The following is a 12,780-nucleotide window of genomic DNA, read 5'->3' on the forward strand; positions in this document are numbered from 1 at the left end:
TAGTAACTACCCAGGCAAGTGCTCACTGATACACTGGGGACACAAGTCAGTGTAGTTAACGTTATACTTAATTTTAAAATTAGGAAATGAGATCAATAACACTTTCTCTGCTTATTTCTCCGGCTCTGGAAAACTAAATTAAGAAATGACTATAAATATGCCTTTAATCTGTTAAATATTACATATACATTTATTATTTCTGCTACAAATCATTATCAGTCATTCTTCTTGCAAATACGACCTTCCCTTCCTTAGAACACACTAACTTCTAGTACTCAGTTTTGTTTAGTGAACCATCTCTGGATCCTGCTACGTATTTGTTGGGTTTTGACACTGTAGATGATAGGGTTCATCAAGGGTGGGAAAAGGATATAGATATTGCCCATGAGGACATGGACCACAGGAGAGAGGTGCTTTCCAAAGCGGTGCACCATGGTCAAACCAATAATTGGGATATAGAAAACCAGAACAGCACAGATGTGGGAGACACAGGTCTTCAAGGACTTGAGCCGCTCGTCCCGGGATGCAATAGTCAAGACTGAATGCAGGATCGAGATGTAGGAGATGAGAATGAGCACCGAATCCAAAAAGAGCGTGCAGATCACCAGGGCTAACGCATAGAAGCTGTTGAAGCGGATGTCGGAGCAGGCAAGCCGAAGTAAGTCTTGGTGCAGGCAGAAGGAATGGGAGAGGATATGAGGATGGCAGTAATGGAAGAACTTTAGGCGGACAATGGGAGCAGTAATGAACAGGAAACTCCTCCCTAAAATGGCCACACCAATGGTGATGATTCTCATATTGGTGAGGATGGATGTATATCTCAGAGGATTGCAGATGGCAGTAAAGCGATCAAAGGCCATGGCAAGAAGGACTCCAGACTCCATGCATGATAGACCATGAACAAAGAAGGTTTGAGCAATGCAGGCATCCAGACCAATCTCTTGGCTGATCCCCCACAGGATCCCGAGCACCGTGTGCACTGTGGACAGCCCCATGCACAGGTCAGTGAGGGCCAACATGGCCAGGAAGTAGAACATGGGCTCATGTAAGCTGGGCTCCGTCCGGATCACATGCAACACCAGGCAATTCCCTAAGAGTACCATAGCATAGATACAGGAGAAAGGAATGGAGAGCCAAGGATATTCCCGTTCCAGGCCAGGGAAACCCGTAAGGAGAAAGGTGGAGTTACTGATTTTGGAGTCAGGTTGAACAGACATGGATCTCTAAAGATGGATACCTCTCAGAAAAAAAAAAATACTTAACAGCTTATTAAGAATCACATGTGTTTTCCACTGCCTTAATATACAGTTTGAAGTAACAGCTGTAAAAGGAATGATTACATTTAGCACAAGAACTCATTACACGTATTACCAATGCTTGTATTTTATAAGAAGCTTCATTTGCTCTGAAACAGAAACTATGCCTCCATATGAAACCTTATTCGTTCACTGACCCCATCAGAGGAATTGAGTCCATATCCATAATCTCACTGTCACTTTCTACCTCAGTGCTTCACACACTACAAATAACAGAGAAAATACCCGGCTTGTGAAGGTATTATAATGAAGTTTAAGTACACCAAATAGAAAAGGAAAACACATTCAAGTGTTTGCCTTTAAAACTTCGTGAAATGAATTGCAACTCACTGCCGTAGCGTGTAAGATTCACCTCTGCTTATTACATAAGACACTCAGTCATTTATAGAAGTCATCTCTCAGTCATGTTGTCCACTTGTACATGTACATTTCATGGACTTAATAAAGAATAACTGTCGCTCACAGCAGAGATGGTCTTGCCAATCTTGAAAATGGACCTGGTTCTTTTCTCTTTGTCACGGTGGCATGGATATTCCAGAAGAAGCAAGATTTATGCAGGTCTAGGAGTCACTGGAGTAAATCCCAAACCCTGGGAGGTTCTGAGAGTGAATGATGCAACATATAGGGGTTGTGCTTCTTTGGGAGAGTGAGAGAAAACCCATGGGGAGTATCTGTAGAGCAGATGTTCCACTCCACTAAATTTTGAGTATTCTTACAAGTGCAAGTTTATAAAAATAATTCCTTCATTCAGGGAGATTTTGAAATGAGTACTGGACAGACAGTTCCAGAAACATGTAGTAGTTTGCTTCCTCCCTCACTGGTCTTTACATGTTTTTTTGGAGGACGGCAGATACATCCTATATAAGACTGGTTATTCTTATTGACATAAAATTTCATTTTATTTCCCTTCATTTCAGTATACCTTTTCTCTTTTTATTTGAACTCATGCCATCAGTATTTAAAGAGTTTGTGTGCTGGCAAATAAAACGTTGCTTTGTAAGTCATAACAGATTTGTATACGGTTGATAATCCTTTTAAACTGCTTGAATTAGAGTCTCTATTTTCATAACAGTAATGTTACCGAGCATTTTTTTTTTTTGCATTTACTGTGTACTAGGAATCTTAGCATTATTTAACTCTCAGAATTAGAGTACTTCTGTTATTAATTTAATTTCTAGAATTACTTAAGGATTATATCTTTTCATAGGCAGTAGACCACAGAGATAAATAATGTGCTTACAAAGCCAGACTTTCTGGGTTGAAAACCCTTCTCCAACCCCTGTGAGTACTGTGTCCTTGGGCAACATACTTAACCTTATATCAATTTTCTCATCTAAAATGGGGGCAATTGGGATGCCTGGGTGGCTCAGTCGGTTAAGCATCTGACTTTGGCTCAGGTCATGATCTCATGGCTCGTGGGTTCAAGCCCTGTGTTGGGCTGTGCTGACAGCCCAGAGCCTGGAGCCTATTCATTCTGTGTCTCCTTCTCTCTCTCTGTCCCTTTCAAGGGTTGAGCCACCAACTTTTGATTTCAGCTCAGGTCATGATCTCGTGGTTCATGGAATTGAGCCCTGCATCTGGCTCTGTGCTGACAGTGCTGGACCTGCTTGGGATTCTCTTTCTCCCTCTCTCTCTGCTCCTCCCCTTGTGCTGATGCTCTCTTGCTCTCTCTCTCTCTCTCTTTCTCTGTCAAAATAAATAAACATAAAAAACCCATATGCAATGATTCAATAGCAGTTTTAAGAGGAAGTCTATAGCCATAAATGCCAACATTAAGAAACAAGAAATATTTCAGATAAAAACCCTCACTCTTCTGGGGTGCTGGGGGGCTCAGTCAGTTAAGCATCTGACTTTGGCTCAGGCCATGATCTCAGAGCTTGTGAGTTCAAGCCCTGTGTCTGGCTCTGTTCTGACAGCTCAGAGCCTGGAGCCTGTTTCAGATTCTGTGCCTCCCTCTCTCTCTCCTGCCCCTTCCCAGCTCACACTCTGTCTCTCTCTGTCTCTTCTTCAAAAATAAATAATAAAACATTTTTAAAAACCTCACTTTTCATCTCAAGGAATTAGAAACAGAACAAACTAAGCCCAAAGATGGCAAAGAGAAAGAAAGAACAAAGGCCATACTAGAAATAAATGAAATGGAGATTTTAAAATGTGGAAATTGTCAATAAAACTAAGAGCTGTTTTTTTTTTAAAAAGATAAAATATATAAATGTATAAATTGATAGCTGTTAAATTTCAGTCTTTCAGAAAATGTATAGAGATGGAAGAATTGGCAAAAATCTCTACCTAGGGAAAATGTATGTTTGTTAGTAATTCCTTTGAAGTCCTTACTTCTATTTTGGAAACTCAAGATTTGAACAAATCATTAATGACATAGTGGACTGATAATAAAAATAACTGTCAATCTTCCAGGGTAATAGGATATCAGGTTTACATATCATATTGGCCTTTGTTCCTACTTCCAACTAACATGCATTTACATGTATATCAAAAGGTAAAAGTTCACAACAACTTGAAAATAAGAAAAAATAGTAAAATGACTGAAAACATGGAAGTTATTTTTATAATGTAAATGAGGCTATACTCTTAAGGAATCTGGTTCAAAACATGCCTCTTGACTTTATAAACATGAACAGAATCACCAATCCAAATAGAATAGGGAATACATTTTTTCCTTTCAACTACTAATCAAAGAGGGTTTAAAACAACAATGTGTGTTAAAACAGATTTTTCATAGATTATGTCACAATTTTCTTTAAAGTATGGAAAAAATAAAGAATTTTCACTATAGGATGATAATTTAATTGTATTCCTTTATTAGTCAAAGAAATGAAATCAGACATTAATTTAAATGTTCATATGAAATGGAAGAAGGCAATGTTCTTATTTACTTCAAACTTATTCTAAATGTGATATTCAATAATTTTTTTCTAACAATTTGTTGAAATTATAAGCATTTAGCAAACAACACACCCTAAAAATAAGCCTTCCATTTATTTATATTCAAAAATACAATAGAAAGCAAACTAGAATGGCAAATCCCATTCACAAATGCAGCACCTGTAGATATAAATGTACATAAACACATGTAGAAATCATTAACACTCCGATGGGGTAACGGCATGCACCTGAAATAGAAATATATTCTTTATGTAACTGTATCTATTCTCCTAAAACATTTCCATAGTTTCACTGTGACTAAACAAATGGCAATATTTTTAACTTAACAAATATTTTAAAGCTTCTTAGGGAAGATTAAAAGTCAGAGAGATAAAAGAATTAAGGGGCCCCTGGGTGGCTCAGTAGGATGAGTATCCCGTTCGTGATTTCAGCTCAGGTCATGATCTTAAGGTTCCTTGGGATTGAGCCTTGCATAGGGCTCTGCGATGAGTGTGTTTCCTGTTTGGGATTCTCTCTCTTTCTGTCTGTCCCTACTCTACTCACATATACACACTCTCTCCCTCAAAAAAAAATAAATAAATAAAAACAACAACAACAACAACAAAACACTTCAAGTAATGCTTGGCAGTAGTTTCTATAATTAATAAAATATATATAAAGCAACAAATTTTATACAATAAGAAATATGAGGGAGGAGCCAAGATGGCGGAACAGCATGGAAGCTTTTTGTGTCTTGCGTCCATAAAATACAGCCAGACCAACACTGAACCATCCTTCACACCCAGAAAATTGATTGGATGATTAACACAACAATCTGCACAACCTGAACCACAGAATTCAGCAGGTACATGGAGTGGAGAGCTAAACTTGGGGAGCAAGAAGCCCCTAAAGGTAGGGAATCTCTTTTTCGGGCAGAGAGAGGACAGAGACTGGGGAGGGGGAAAGAATATGGGAAATCACCCCTCCTCAAAAGCAGCTGGAGAGAAAGCAGAAAACTGGAAACAGCTGCAGGGACTAAACTAAAAAGGGAGAAAGGAGAAAGAAGAGGGTTTAAACTCTATCAAGGCTGTAAACTAGGGAAGCACAAGGCTGCAACTCCACAGCTCAATACCTGGTGGTGCTCTGGTGAGAAGGGCGAATCCCCAGGAACAGAGTGGGAGCTGGGAGGTTCTGGGGCCACACAGGGAAAAGCGGTTCCACTGCTGGAAGGACATTTCGTAGAGACTGTTGAAGCCACCTGGTCCCAGCAAACCCCAGAAAATGGCCACATTTGCTGGTGCTGTAACAAGGTCATTAAGGGTGAAACCTGGTGCCAGATGCGTGTTGTGATTTTCCATAATCCCTGAAATGCTGCTGCTACACTGTCTGGCGAACATTTTCTGGGGCGGGCTGGCATGTGGCCACAGTCTTGGGGCACCAGCAACAACAGCATCCAGCAGGCATTCCTGGATGCAGCGGATATTCGGCCATTGCTGGGTGAGACCCTCCCATAGATGGGCGCAGTGGGTCAAAGCCGCAGTCCTTAGGAAGTAAGGGCCCGGGGAAAATAGCCGCATCTGAGACAAAACTTGGGAGAGAGATACTGCTTGGGGCCTGGTCACAGAAAGTGAAAAAGCAGGGAGTGGACGAGAGCTGAAGACGGAGGACTGGTGTGTGATTGCTGATCTGGGAGAACAGACTGTGTGGCTGGGTGGCGCCATTTTTCAACGCTCCTGCGTATGCGCATGCGCACCAAAGAGCACCACAACAACCCACACCAGCAGGCTAGCAGCGCCACCTAGTGGAGAGCGGAGCCATTACACTGAGCCCCGCCCAATTAGGCCAACATTGCTCTTCAAGAACACAAGACTCACCACCAGCTTAATTTATGGACTATAAAGCGCTACATGGACTGATCTAGGGGAAAATGAAGCAATTTCAGTCCTACTCAATCTGTTAGCAGGTTCATCTATTCAATTTTCTTTTTCCTTTTTCTCTTTTACAATTCTTTTCTTTTTCTTGAATAGAGAAAGAGAAAAAATTCATTTTTATTTTCATATTTATTAAAAATATATTTCTTTAATTTTTATTACTATACTTTTTACTTTTGTGTAATTTTTTTCAAATTCTACTTTACTTCCATCATTTTATTTTAGTCTACTTCCGTGTACTCACCTTTTCAAATTCTCAAACAATTTCCTTATTTTTTCTTTGTTTCTCTTTTTAATTTCTTTTCTTTTTCTTGAACGCAGAGAGAGAAAAAATTCATTTTTACTTTCAATTTCTATTAAGAATATTTTTCTTTAATTTTTTACTATATTTTTTGCTGCTATGTAAATTTTTTCAAATTGGATTTTACTTCCTTCATTTTATTTTACTCTACTACAGTGTATTCACTTTTTCAAATTTTCAAACAATTTTTTTCTTTTCTTTTTTAATCTTTTTTTTCTCTTTTCGTTTCCTTTCTTTTTTTTTAAATACAGAAAATAAAAAAATCGCATTTATTTTTAATTTTTATCAAAAATATTTTTCTTTAATTTTTTTCAACTACATTCTTTACTTTTGTGTATATTTTTTCAAATACTATTTTACCCCATCATCTCATTTTAGTCTATGTCAGTGTATTCATTTTTTTCAAATTCTCAAACGATTTTCTTCCCCCCGGTCTTTTTTTTTTCTCTAATCTGTCATACCACTTTCAACACCCACACCAAAACACACCTAGGATCTAGCATCATCTATTCAATTTTTGTGTGTGTGTGTTTTTAATTTTTAATTTCAGTACTTTTTTAATTTTACTTTTTTTATTTCAATTTTTCTACCTCATTAATTCCTTTTCTCCCTTCAAAATGACAAAACAAAGAATTCACCCCAAAAGAAAGACCACGAAGAAATGAGAGCCAGGGATTTAACCAACACAGATACAAGCAAGATGTCTGAACCAGAATTTAGCATCATGAAAATAAGAATACTAGCTGGAGTCGAAAGTAGATTAGAATCCCTTTCTGCAGAGATAAAAGAAGTAAAAAATAGCCAGAATGAAATTAAAAATGCTGTACCTGAGCTGCAATTATGGATGGATGCAGCAGCAGCAAGGATGGATGAGGCAGAACAGAGAATCAGCAATATAGAGGACGAATTTATAGAGAATAATGAAGCAGAAAAAAAGAGGGAGATTAAGGCAAAAGAGCACGATTTAAGAATTAGAGAAATCAGTGACTCATTCAAAAGGAACAACATCAGGATCATAGGGGTCCCAGAAGAGGAAGAGAGAGAAATAGGGGTAGAAGGGTTATGTGAGCAAATCATAGCAGAAAACTTTCCTAACCTGGGGAAAGACACAGACATCAAAATCCAGGAAGCACAGAGGACCCCCATGAGACTCAACAAAAACCGACCATCAACAAGGCATATCATAGTCAAATTCATAAAATAGGCAAGAAGAGAATCATAAAAGCAACAAGGGGGGAAAAAGTCCTTAACCTTCAAGGGAAGACAGATCAGGTTTACAGCAGACCTATCCACAGAAACTTGGCAGGCCAGGAAGGAGTTGCAGGATATATTCAGTGTGCTGAATCAGAAAAAATATGCAGCCAAGAATTCTTTATCCAGCAAGTTGTCATTCAAAATAGAAGGAGATAAAAACTTCACAGACAAACAAAAATTAAAGGAGTTTGTGACCACTAAACCAGCCCTGCAAGAAATTTTAAGGGGGACTCTCTGAGGGGAGAAAAGATGAAAAAAAAAAAAAAAAAATATATATATATATATACCAAAAGCAACAAAGATTAGAGACCAGAGAACACCACCAGAAACTCCAAATCTACAAGCATCATAATGGCAATAAATTCATATCTTTCAGTACTCACTCTAAATGTCAATGGACTCAATGCTCCAATCAAAAGACATAGGGTGACAGAATAGATAAGAAAACAAGACCCATCTATATGCTGTTTACAAGAGACCCACTTTAGACCTAAAGACACCTTCAGATTGAAAATAAGGGGACGGAGAACCATCTATCATGCTAATGGTCAGCAAAAGAAAGCCGGAGTAGCCATACTTATATCAGACAATCTAGACTTTAAAATAAAGATTGCATCAAGGAATGCAGAAGGGCATTATATCATAATCAAGGGGTCTATAGACCAAGAAGACCTAACAATTGTAAACATTTATGTGCCAAATGTGAGAACACCCAAATATATAAATCAATTAATCACAAACATAAAAAAAACTCATCAGTAGTAATACTTTAATAGTAGGAGACTTCAACATCCCACTCACTGCAATGGACAGATCATCTAATCAAAAAATCAACAAGGGAACAATGGCTTTGAATGACACACTAGACCAAATGGACTTAACAGATATATTCAGAACATTTCATCCTAAAACAGCAGAATATACGTTCTTCTCCAGTGCACATGGAACATTCTCCAGAATAGACCATATACTGGGACACAAATCAACCCTAAGTAAGTACAAAAAGATCGAGATCATACCATGCGTATTTTCAGACTACAGCACTATGAACCTTGAAATCAACCACAAGAAAGCATTTGGAAAGGTAACAAATACTTGGAGACTGAAGAACATCCTACTAAAGAATGAATGGGCTAAGCAAGCAGTTAAAGAGGAAATTAAAAAGTATTAAGGAAGTCAATGAAAACGCTAACACCACAACCCCAAACCTCTGGAATGTAGCAAAGGCAGTCATAAGAGGAAAGTATATAGCAATCCAGGCCTTCCTAAAGAAGGAAGAAAGATCTCAAATACACAACGTAACCTTACGCCTTAAGGAGCTAGAAAAAGAACAGCAAATAAAACCCAAAACCAGCAGAAGACAGGAAATGATAAAGATTGGAGCAGAAATTAATGCTATTGAAACCAAAAAAACAGTAGAAAATTAATGAAACCAGAAGCTGGTTGTTTGAAAGAATTAACAAAATTGATAAACCATTAGCCAGTTTGATCAAGAAGAAAAAGGAAAGAACTCAAATAAAATCAGGAATGAAAGGAGAGATCACAACCAACACAACAGAAATAAAAACAATAATAAGAGAATATTATGAGCAATTATATGCCAATAAAATGGGTAATCTGAAAGAAATGGACAAATTTCTAGAAACATATACATTACCAAAACTGAAACAGGAAGAAATAGAAAATTTGAACAGACCCATAACCAGTACGGAAATCGAATTAGTAATCAAAAATCTGCCAAAAAACAAGAGTCCAGGGCCAGATGGCTTTCCAGGGGAATTCTACCAAACATTTAATGAAAAGTTAACACCTATTCTCTTGAAGCTGTTCCAAAAAATAGAAATGGAAGTAAAACCTCCAAACTCTTTGTCTGAGGGCAGCATTACCTCGATTCCAAAACCAGACAGAGACCCCACTAAAAAGGAGAACAATAGACCAATTTCCCTAATGAACATGGATGCAAAAATCCTTAACAAGATATTAGCCAACTGGCTCCAACAATACATTAAAAAAATTATTCACCACGACCAAGTGGGATTTATACCTGGGATGCAGCGCTGGTTCAATATCTGCAAAACAATTAACGTGATTCATCACATCAATAAAAGAAAGGACAATAACCATATGATCCTCTCAATAGATGCAGAGAAAGCATTTGACAAAATACAGCATCCTTTCTTCATAAAAACCCTCAAGAAAATAGGGATAGAAGGAGCATACCTCCAGATCATAAAAGCCATATATGAACGACCCAACACCAATATCATCCTCAATGGGAAAAACTGAGAGCTTTCTCCCTAGGGTCAGGAATGAGACAGGGATGTCCACTCTCACCTCTGTTATTCAACATAGTATTGGAAGTCTTAGCCTCTGCAATCAGACAACACAAAGAAATAAAGGCATCCAAATTGACCAGGAGGAGGCCAAACTTTCACTCTTCACAGATGACATGACACTCTATATGGAAAACCCAAAAGATTCCACCAAAAAACTTCTGGAGTTCATTCATGAATTCAGCAAAGTTGAAGGATATAAAGTCAATGCACAGAAATCGGTTGCATTCCTATATACCCACAATGAAGTGACAGAAAGAGAAATCAAGGAATCAATCCCATTACAGTTGCACAAAAAAACTTAAAATACCTAGGAATAAATCTAACCAAAGAGGTGAAATATCTATACACTGAAAATTATAGAAAGCCCATGAAAGAGATTGAAGAAGACACAAAAAAATGGAAAAAGATTCCATGTTCCTGGATAGGAAGAACAAATATTGTTAAACTGTTGATACTACCCAAAGCAATTCACATATTCAATGCAATCCCTACTGAAGTAACACCAGCATTCTTCACAGAGCTAGAACAAATAATCCTAAAATTTGTATGGAACCAGAAAAGACCCCGAATAGCCAAAGCGATCTTGAAAAAGAAAACCAAAGCAGGAGGCATCACAATCCCAGACTTCAAGCTATACTACCAAGCTGTAATCATCAAGACTGTATGGTACTGGCACAAGAGCAGACACTCAGATCACTGGAACACAATAGAGAACTCAGAAATGGACTCACAAATGTATGGCCAACTAATCTTTGACAAAGCAGGAAAGAATATCCAGTGGAATAAAGAAAGTCTCTCCAGCAAGTGGTGCTGGGAAAACTGGACAGCAACATTCAGAAGAATGAACCTGGACCACTTTCTTACCCCATTCACAAAAATAAACTAAAAATGGATGAAAGACCTAAATGTAAGACAGGAAGCCATCAAAATCCTCGAGGAGAAAGCAGGCAAAAACCTCTTTGACCTTGGCTGCAGCAACTTCTTACTCAACACGTCTCCAGAGGCAAGGGAAACAAAAGCAAAAATGAACTACTGGGACCTCATCAAAATAAAAAGCTTCCGCACAGGGAGGAAACAATCAGCAAAACTAAAAGACAACTGACAGAATGGAGGAAGATATTTGCAAATGACATATCAGTTAAAGGGTTAGTATCCAAAATCTATAAAGCACTTATGAAACTCAACACCCAAAAACAAATAATCCAGTAAAGAAATGGGCAAAAGACATGAATAGACACTTCTCCAAGGAAGACATCCAGATGGCCAACCAACACATGAAAAAATGCTCAACATCACTCATCATCAAGGAAATACAAATCAAAACCACAATGAGATATCACCTCACACCTGTCAGAATGGCTCACATTAACAACTCAGGCAACAACAGACTCTGGAGAGGATGCAGAGAACAATGATCTCTTTTGCATTGTTGGTGGGAATGCAAGCTGGTGCAGCCTCTCTGGAAAACAGTATGAAGGTTCCTCAAAAAACTAAAAATAGAACCACCCTACCACCCAGAAATTGCACTGCTAAGCATTTATCCAAGGGATACAGATGTGCTGTTTCAAAGGGACACCCCCATGTTTATAGCAGCACTATCAACAATAGCCAAAGTATGGAAAGAGCCCCAATGTCCATTGATGGATGAATGGATTAAGAAAATATGGTGTGTGTGTGTGTATATATATATATATATATATATATATATACACAATAGGGTATTACTCAGCAATCCAAAAGAATGAAATCTTGCCATTTGCAACTTCATGGATAGAACTGGAGGGTATTATGCTAAGTGAAATTTCAGCCAGACAAAAGACAAAAATCATATGACTTCTCTCATATAAAGACATTAAGAGACAAAACAGATGAACATCAGGGAAGGGAAACAAAAATAATATAAAAACAGGGAGGGGACAAAACAGAAGAGACTCATAAATATGGAGAACAAACAGGGTTGCTGGAAGGGTTGTGGGAGGGGGGATGGGCTAAATGGGTAAGGGGCATTAAGGAATCTACTCCTGAAATCATTGTTTCACTATATGCTAATTAATTTGGATGTAAATTTAAAAAAATAAAAAATAAAATTAAATACAAAGAAATAAATTAAATTAAATGACTACAACATTTAAAATAATAGGTCAAATACAATTTAATATTTGATACACTACTGGAAAAATAAATTACGGTTATCAGGATCTAGTGTTGCTGAACTTGTTAAGATACAGTAGCTCGTTTATGCTTTTAATATGAGTGTAAGTCAGCAAAAGATTTTTGGAGATAAATATCACATATTTGAACACCAAAATTTCTTATTTAGGGTAGATGGGGAGCTGTTAAAATAAATGCTATTCTATAACTTGTATACCTTTGTGTTTCAGTAGCTAATATTTATTAATTTTATGACAATAAAATTGTCAAGATATACTCTTTATTTTAATGTATTAAAGAGCCATTCCATGTTATTTCCCAAAATATTAACAAAAAGTTTTAATTAAATGAACTCTAAAATTCACTATTCTTGTTCTAAATATATTCTATATTTCCATGATGACAAAATGGAACAACAGAAAGAAATCAGAATAAGGCTTTAGTTTGTTACAGAAACAGTTCCACACATCACTAAATCTTGGCTGAATAAATTTAAGGTTAATCATTGTCAATAAGATTTCTCAAGAAACTTAGCTTATATTTAATTTTAGTAAATAATTTATGGAATAATTTTTCGGAGTAAATTTACCTCTGGGCTCTAAGACATCCAA

The 12,780-nt window shown here is 37.3% G+C and overlaps 1 protein-coding gene across 1 annotated transcript; it reads right to left on the minus strand.

Annotated features, from left to right (window-relative positions):
• Positions 1-275: 275 nt before the first annotated feature.
• Positions 276-1,217, minus strand: LOC109266992 (olfactory receptor 51V1-like). Its single transcript, XM_019449510.2, has one exon. It carries the CDS (start codon positions 1,215-1,217, stop codon positions 276-278), a length of 942 nt encoding a protein of 313 aa, XP_019305055.2.
• Between the last annotated feature and the right edge of the window lie 11,563 nt (positions 1,218-12,780).

The sequence above is a fragment of the Panthera pardus genome, unplaced genomic scaffold (assembly GCF_024362965.1).
Source record: "Panthera pardus isolate Hobbes unplaced genomic scaffold, ASM2436296v1 HiC_scaffold_12, whole genome shotgun sequence".
Lineage (NCBI taxonomy): Eukaryota > Metazoa > Chordata > Mammalia > Carnivora > Felidae > Panthera > Panthera pardus.

Coding starts and splice junctions, on each gene's coding strand:
- LOC109266992 (XM_019449510.2), bottom strand. CDS start 1,217: ATGTCTGTTCAACCTGACTCCAAAATCAGTAACTCCACCTTTCTCCTT.